This window comes from Amblyomma mixtum, chromosome 8 (genome assembly GCF_055824585.1).
Source record: "Amblyomma mixtum isolate Tamu chromosome 8, ASM5582458v1, whole genome shotgun sequence".
Lineage (NCBI taxonomy): Eukaryota > Metazoa > Arthropoda > Arachnida > Ixodida > Ixodidae > Amblyomma > Amblyomma mixtum.
Window position 1 is genome coordinate 121,782,370 of NC_143019.1, and position 8,705 is coordinate 121,791,074.

The window sequence follows — 8,705 nt, forward strand, 5'->3', positions numbered from 1 at the left end:
TCAAGGGCGTTCCATTCTTTTATTGTAAGTGGAAAAAAGGAGTATTTCAGGCAGTCAGTACGAAATGTGTGCTCTTTTAATGTTTCTAAATGTCTGTGACCTGTAGGTTTTGTCTCTGGGGCCATCAGGTACCTAGTTTTATCAAGAGTAAGCTGATTATGGAGTAACTGATAAAGTAACTTTAGTCGTGCAAGTTTAGCTCTTTTCTCCAGAGTGAGAATGCCGGCTGTCTTGAGTAGTTCGGTGGGTGAGTCAGAAGGCCTGTATTTGTTAAACATAAATCTTACTGCCTTTCTTTGGATTGCTTCTCATTTTCCTATGAGATATTTAGTATGCGGAAACCATGCAACGTTCGCATATTCGAGTACCGATCGTACGAAAGCGTTGTATGCGATTAGTTTTGTTGGAGGAGGAGCTTGTTGAAGATGCCTTTTGAGGAACAGGAGTCTTTTAACGGCGGCTGATGTGACATAGGTGATATGTGAATCCCATCTGAGATCATGGGATATTATTATACCGAGGTATTTATAGCTGTTAACTCGAGTGAGGGGGGTGTTTTGACAACGTAAGTGTAGGACGACTGATATTTTTTTCTGGATATTGTGAGATATAATCTGACTGATGAAGGTAATGGGGCTGCGAGTTTAGTAGAGCCAGCAAACAAACAAACAACGCGTTCCTTTCTCAATCGTGTGACAAACGCTAGTGCCAGTACGTAAGGTTTATGCCGCGCCTCGTTCAAACCACGCGCCGTCGCACCGTTCAACGCATGGAGGAAGGAAAAGAAACGCGTCACATGAAACGACGGCGCCGTTGTGATTGCGTGCGGCCTGGCAACGGCCGAAGAGCAGACCGGCCAAGCCGCTGTTGTGTCTGTGTGGAGAGGGAGAAAAAGAGAGAGAGAGAGAGAGAGGGCGTGCGTGCGGGGCGTCTGCACGGAGGGCGTTCGAGTACGTTCGAGAGACAAGCCGCGCCGACGTTCTCGCCAGCTGCCGTCGCTCGCGGAAAGGCGAGTGGCCGGCACCTCGTTTGACCTCCGCTGCGCAAAAAGGACCCGACCATCGGCTACGCCTGCACCGCACACCTGTCCTGCACATCGGTACGTGGCCTTGTACGTTAGAGGATCGATTCTGTATTGTTAGCGGCCCACCCAGAACTGCTCAGCTTTGTACTGCAGTTGCTGCCCTCACGCTTTGCATGTCCGAGTAAATTCGCTGTATAGAAAATCGATTACAATACGTTTGGCTGGCACGCTGTTCCTTTATTTATCGCTTACGAAACGCTTTGCGGTCGTGAAAGTGAATCTAGCTGCTGAATTACTGTCACGAGGGGGTACGAAACTTGTGACTAGCTTATTCTGACAGAAGAGATGCAAAGTAATTGTCAGTTCCGGTGGGTTCGTAGCCGCCGCGGTGGCTCAGTGGTTATGATGCTCGGCTGCTGACCCGAAAGACGCGGGTTCGATCACGGCCGGAACGGTCCAATTTTGATGGCGGCAAAATTCGAGAGGCTCGTGTACTGTGCGATGTCAGTGCACGTAAAAGAACCCCAGGTGTTCGAAATTTCCGGAGCCGTTCACTACGGCGTCTCTCATAGCCTGAGCCGTTTTGGGACGTTAAACCCCATAAACCAAACCAGTCGCGGTGGGTTTAATTTTTTTTTTTCATGTTTGGGGGCCTGGTTATAAAGTGGCATGGTAACGCGTCTCTATGTCATCTTTGTACTGCAACATGTATTGCTGTGCAACGTATTGCGCCATGTTAAAATGGAAAGACGGGCTAGTTGGTCACCGTTCAACCTGTGTGCTCTCCTTTCTTCGTCCTGCGTTTTTTGCGCCGGAAAAAATGCATTTTGCGTATCGCGCCAGCCAAATTAAAGCATAGGTAATCGGTAGCGTTTCGGTTTGCGGGTTATCAACCATACACATTTCTTTTTAAGTTGCATGTTTTATCTGCGCTGTTATCGCGGCTTTAGCAAACACAAATAGCCCTTTAAAACGCGTGTGTTTGCCTCTGTGCCAGCCCTCTAACTGGATACGCCAGATCCCGTGTTCGCGGCGCCTTCCAGGGAAGACATGCAGCGCGGCGTGTTTTGCAGGTTCTCACAGACGCGCGCGTGTCACCTCGACCTCGGGGTTCCTCTGCCGTCGGCATACGCTGTGCTGTCGTCACGCTGCGTGCAGCAACAATTAGGCATGCGCGGCTGATTTCGCTTCCGGGCGCACGCCTCCGTGAGAGTAGGGTTTGCTTGCTGTTGGCGAATCCTCGAATCCCTTTGGTTTAGCCAACTTCTCGCGGTATGAGAGTTGCGTTGGCTGGTAGCCACTATTGCTATGTTTGCTATGCCCTTAAAAATAACGTATTCTTACTGCCGACGCCTAGAAAGCGGCCATGAACAGTGTGGTAAATTGGAAGGCTTGAGGTAATTCAGCCACATGGGGTTCATTGACTTGTTTCGAAGTGTTTGTCTAGGAACGGTTTTCTTTTCTTTTTGCTCCTTGAATGAAATTATATTACTGAACTTTTATTTCCGTAATTTGATGATAATAGTGGTGGGCTTTTAATAAAGAATTTGCATCCAGCTCGATAAGAGGCAAGTTCATTTCATCAGATAAAATTTGATTTCGTATACATAGCGTCCATACCAGAGGAATTTCATATCAAATCATAACAAATGGTCGCAAAATCGAGCACAAATCTTAAGGGTAAAAAACACACATGTATACAGAAAGAACAATTTAACAAAACACATTATGCCCAGTACATCTCCCTGAACAAATCTAAGGAGAAAAATGTGGCAGTTCCGAATACAGTAGGACTATATGTGCTACAAATGAATAAAGCGCTGTCACTTCCGAAGCCACAAAAGAATGACAGGGGCGCGAAAAAATGCGTTTATCAGCTAGTAGCTACTTCAGAAGCTTTTTAACAATGGTGAAATGGGGATCATAACTACCGTAAGGCAGTTTTTTAAATAAAAAGGGGCTTAGAAGGTTAGTGTCCTCCTACCGTGAGTAGAGAAAACGGGGGTCAACACAAACCACTCAGGTACCCGAGAACTGCACAAAAGAGGTGAGCGAAACACAATTTAAAACAAACTGAAGTTAAAAAATGAAAATAATAACAAGAACCAAGGGATACAGGCGACAAGGATTGTAAAGAAACAATCTTATACAAAAGAAAATATAGCCCTCTGAGCAATAGCGCAAACAGTACAAGAGACCAAGAACGAGTAGACACACACAGCGCTAACTTCCAACAACTTTATTAGAAACAAAAGCATAAGAATTTATACCTGCATTTTTGCCGTGTCATCCTAAAGCATGCGCAAATTCACTGCGGGCGTAGATAAGCAATGTCTTTTTTTGAGAGTTTGAAAGAAGGAGTGCTTACACCGGCACTTCCTAATCTGGCAATCTTTTCTGCTTCAATAATTCCCTGAGTGCGTTTGTCCTTACTTTTCCCAACTAAAAAACACTTGTCTAGTAACGGCTTGCACCTAACACAGGCGTTGCAATGTTTCACGAGTTCTACATCATTTTCATTTTTATTGCTTACATTGCGATCATGCTCACGGAGGCGGTCATTCAGGCAGCGACCAGTTTGACCGACATACTGTCGTCCACATGAGAACGGTATCTGGTACACCACGCCAACCTCGCATTCTACAAACGGAATTTGATGTTTCTTTGTGCATTCTCTGGCCAAAGGACGAACAACTTTGTTTACCTTGCATAGGCTGTTTAGCTTTTCAAGGGCAGAAAAAACAACTGACACATCTATCCGATTTGCAATGCGCTTAAGATTGTGAGAGATGGTATTCAAGTATGGGATGACAGCCATTTGTTTCTTCTGTTTTTCTAAGGGCACATGCGCACAAGGATGGAGCTCAGCGTTCAGCTTCCTGAGTAAACTTTCCGCTACTGAAATCTGAAGGTGACTAGGATAGCCAGCGTGCGATAGCCTACTGCACTGTTGTTGCAAACTTGCATACATCAAATACGGACAGGATTTTCGGAGGGCATTTTCAAAACACAGATTCGCTATCGCTCTTTTGACCAGTTTAGAGTGGGCAGATTTGAAGGGCAGGAGAGGCTTGCTATTGCGATGTATATAAGCCCAGCAGGTATGACCTGGGTGAAAGGTGATGCTAATGTCAAGAATGACAAGCTCAGATTTCTTCGAAGATGGCGTAGCCTTGCGTTAGAATAACGCTTAAGGAGCACTGTTTTATAAATGAGAGGAAGTGTGATAATGTTTAGTTCCTTGAAGAGAGCTACAGTGTGGCTATCGTTTGCAGGGTTTGCAACTATACGATTTTGTACGATGTGAAGTTTAGTAACATTTGACAAAGTGGTTGTACCCCACACTAGGTTACAGAAGTTAATATGTGCAGTAAACATGGCACTGAAAATAAGTCGTTTAATGCAAACAGGAAAGAAATATCGCAATTAGCACTGTATCCCCGTAAGGCGAAAAATGTTAGTTGCAACTGCGTCTACGTGAGCATTCCAGGACATATTTTTTACGAACAGAACACCAATACATTTAACTTACGACACTATCTGAATATTTGCAGTGCCGAGATGGAGTATGGCCTCTTGTCACATGGTAGCTGGTTTCCGCTTAGCTTGCCACGCTGGGTCGAGGGAATCTCCTTTGAGTCCGAGACCGCTACCCCGACACGCTATAAGGGTGTCTGGGAACGCCGCGCTAACAGTGCGTGAGGTGGTAACAGTTAGCCAGCCACTTTTTAAGCCTAAACGAGTTGTTTACTTCCAACTTTACATCAGTGAACAAAGGGGGACGAATTGTGATACTGAGAGACAATCCATGCCCTCCAAATGTAAAAGAGGAGTCCTAAAATCCCTAGAAACTTCATCTTTTCTTTTTTTGCCAGGAGGGGCGTCGCCACAATGGCACAGTGACCACGGCACATCACTTTGCATCATAACACTGAACACGAGTACACCGCTCCAGCTAGTAAACATGGCATAGTCATTTTTTAAGTGTCAATTCTGAACTAGCTTCAGTGCCATACAGAACAGTACTTCCTTACTACTAATAAGGACTAGAAACTAATTTACTAGCAGAAATATTTTAGCATAGCGCAACATTTTCTTCTTCTACCAAAAAGCTGAAAGGCAAGAAGTTCATGCTCTTTTTAGGAAACAACCCAAGCAACTATTTCACAAAAGTGAAATCGTGCTTTTGTAGCGGTGTAAGTGCCTCTTTTCTTGCCGTTATGATTGCGATAATGGCAAGGAGGGCTAGCCCCGGGGGAATTAAATTCTAGGTCAAGGAACTTTAATGCGCGACTCCACGCCTACAAAGCAGCTGGAAGCGTCTTGCTCTGTTTTTTTTTTTCTCTTTGCTTCGTGATTTCACTGTAAACGGCCATAATGAGGGTAACTGCGTAATTTATTGAGGTCTATTGTCATGGCAGAACAATACGGTTCCGGCAAAGCCTTGATTCATGCTGGAATGCTTAGTGTAAAAAAAAACACACCTAGACGCTAACCGAGCCAGGCAAGCATGCTCGCACGGCAAAATAGTTACTTTTTTTTTTTGTTGCCTTCAGCATTGCTACCACGACTACAGGACTTTCTTTGTAGCCGCTTATGATTCCCTTCTATGCCTTAAGAATGATTTGCTTTCGCAGATTCAATAATTTTTATGCACCTTTCTGTTGCCTTGCAGTGCCATCCGTCGCTATGTGTGAAGGTCGAGAATCCATCGACCTTACCTACCTGGATGGGGTGTTTGAAGCGGATGAGCTGGACGCACTCTCCTCCAGACTCTTCGAAGTCCTCAGAAATGCAGGCCTCGCTCCAGACGATGCGGTTCCCGGCGGCCGCCGTTCCCAGGAAGAAGTCGACGACGCGTGCAACGCCTTACTCGACCCCATCGGCCTGGAACTACGCGAACTCGAACCACGCCGCTATGGCCTCGTTTACAGGGAACAAGCGTTTGACGTTTTCGAAGAAGTACACGTGAGTCCAGACAGTGATGCGAGCCTGGACGCCGTCCTCCTCGCCTCGTGGCTCTTGCGCTCCGGCCGAGTGAACTCGCTCATCCTGGGGTCCATGGAAATGGTTACGCAACCGCTTTCCGCCGTGATCAAGGCCACCCTTCCCCTCTGCTCGGGGACACTGAACAATTTGAAATTGGAAGGCTTCCGGTTTTCCGAAGTTGATGCGGAAAACGTCTTCTCTGGCGCTGCCTGTCTGGAGGGCCTCGAGTCATTTCACTTGATGTACGTGCCGTTGACTGCAGCCGCTACGCTCTCTATTGGCCGTTTACTGCTGGCAAATACCAACTGTTTGAAAGTGCTTGCCGTAGGTCCTGACAAGTTGAGCGGAGGGAGAGAGATTGTCGCGTGCGTGTGCCAGTGCCTGAATCTGACATCGTTGCACCTGTGGTGCGTTCCCTTCGACGACGAGGGACTCCAGCTCTTCCAGGACTTCCTTCTAAAAAACGAAAGTCTGCAAACCTTGTCGGTGGACAACTGCGATCACAGAGAGTCCAGGTCGATCCTCCAGGCCTTGCGAAGTAACCGCAGCTTGAAGAAAGTTGAGTTAACCGTCAAGCATGAAGATGCAGAAAGCCTCGGACAAGAAGTGGCGAATGTTATTAGTGATAACACAACTCTAGAGTCAATGATTCTGCGGAATCTGTCGCTACCGTCACCGGAGAGCATCGCGCGCGTCTTTTCAGCGCTGAAAGAAAACAAGACGCTGAAGCACTTTCGGGTAGGACTTGTGGATCTGACCAGCGGTGATCGTGACGAAGGAGAGGCCGGTTCATCCATTCTGACCGTCGTTCAGCAGAACAGGACGTTAGAGAGCTTGCACATCGAGAGGTGCAAGATGACCAACAAGACTATGAAAGCGCTAGCGCAAGCACTGGAAGCCAATCCTGTGCTGAGAATCCTCCGAATCGGTACCAATGAACTGCAAGAAGAAGAAGACAGCAGCTTCCGCGAAGCCGTCAGGGCCAGTTGCGACAGGATCGAGACCGCGTGGAACAGCGCTGGCTTGGAAGAGTTGGCACTTTCCCTTCCACACAGCCGCGTGGAAAGGTTATGTCTCTCATCGGAGGTGAGAACCGAAGGTGCTCTTCTTCTGCAAGTGCTGAAGGGACTTGCTATGAACCGAACCATCACGCGCCTGCATATACATGGCATCGACTCTTTTGGCGATGCCGAAATAGCCACCCTCGCCGACTACCTGCGAAGCACCGCTGTACTGAAGTGGATCAGCATGGTGTATGAGATCGTATGCCCGCCCTACGGAATACCACTGATCGACGCACTCGCTGAGAACACCAGTGTGTGCCGGGTGGACTTTGGCCATTTCGACATGGACAGCGAGGCGTGCGAGCACTTCGGCGCCATGCTTGCAAAAAATCGCACCCTGGAGTGGGTGACGCAGGACGAGCGTTACGCGGGGCGCAACGAGCTGGAGTTCATTGCGCAGGGCATTGAAAACAATTACACGCTCCTAGGTCTGACGCTTGGCGCCAAGCCGCCTTGTCCTGCTTGGTCTAGGATTGGACGTGCGCTAGCTGCCAATGGTCGCCGTCTCAACAGGGCCGTCGATTTTGTCCTGGAAACAATGATGGAGGGCGATATTAGTCAGTGCGAGGAAGCCTTTCGCCTCCTCTCTCGGTTGGAATCTCTTCGGAAGCAGCTTGCGAAAGTGACGTCATCGCCAGAAGCTCGGGTGCAGGAGCTCCTAGAGGCCGCCCGAAAGCGCCTTCCAGAAGCGATGAGCTTGTGAGACGTTTAGCAAAAAATTGCGGTGTACACCTAATCAACGTCTTACATCTGCAGTGTCATCGTTGAATGGTGGTTCCGGTTACTTAATGATGGCTATTGACTATGTGATGATAACGACAGTGATAATATACGCTTTATATTTTTTACGCGTGCAGAAACTTTTTTTTATTGAATGGAAGCAGCTGTCCTCAGTGCGCGCAGAGGTAGGTACAGCGCCTGGCCTCTAACATATGAGAGAGCAAAATAGCACTGCTGTTGCCGAAAGCAAGTTGTGAGGCGCAACCAAATGCATTAACTGTGGCAAGTACCGGAAAACGCCGATGCGAATGGTGGACACCCCACCTCTGGCCTTTTAAACCGCGTGCTCTGTCACCTGACAACAAGCATCACAAGCAATCAAGTCTTAGTTTTCTGCGCGTGATTTGAAAAAGAAAAGTCGCCTGTGTTGGCAGGACGTGTGAATGATAGTGTGGAGTTAACATAAAACTTGAGGAGCACATTGAGGATAAGACCGTCCAATTTTTGTCCGTAATAAAAATTAATTCTTACTCTTCCTAACTATGCTGATATTCGTTCGGCAGCAAAAGAGGCATATTTTTCTCACAAAGCATAATTTCGAAATTAAATTTATTCCCTCCCACCAGTACTCAATATTGTGACGTCGATGAAAAAAAAAAGAGTGCCTTGTCAGCGGTTTCAAGTGAACGACGGTGTGGTGCCGTCTGACAGGTCCACAACGGAGAAAATGACTGACATCACCGCAGTAAGAGTGAAAGGTGTGAGGCGACGATACGTATTTTTAACTTCCTTTTTTTGGCTGAAAGAGCTCTGGCCTTCAGTTAAAGCACCGCTTTTTCATTAGAACGCTATAATAAATCAAGAGACCAAACTACAACCTGTCCCCGGTCTCGGTTGAAGCCATGCTG

The 8,705-nt window shown here is 47.3% G+C and overlaps 1 protein-coding gene across 1 annotated transcript; it reads left to right on the plus strand.

The window, feature by feature from the left end:
- Positions 1 to 916: 916 nt before the first annotated feature.
- LOC149334165 (uncharacterized) lies at positions 917 to 8,337 on the plus strand. The gene is made up of 2 exons (XM_089555045.1): positions 917 to 1,099; positions 5,700 to 8,337. The coding sequence occupies exon 2, from the start codon at positions 5,714 to 5,716 to the stop codon at positions 7,778 to 7,780; it is 2,067 nt and encodes a 688-aa protein (XP_089411171.1). The 5' UTR covers positions 917 to 1,099; positions 5,700 to 5,713; the 3' UTR covers positions 7,781 to 8,337.
- Positions 8,338 to 8,705: the final 368 nt, after the last annotated feature.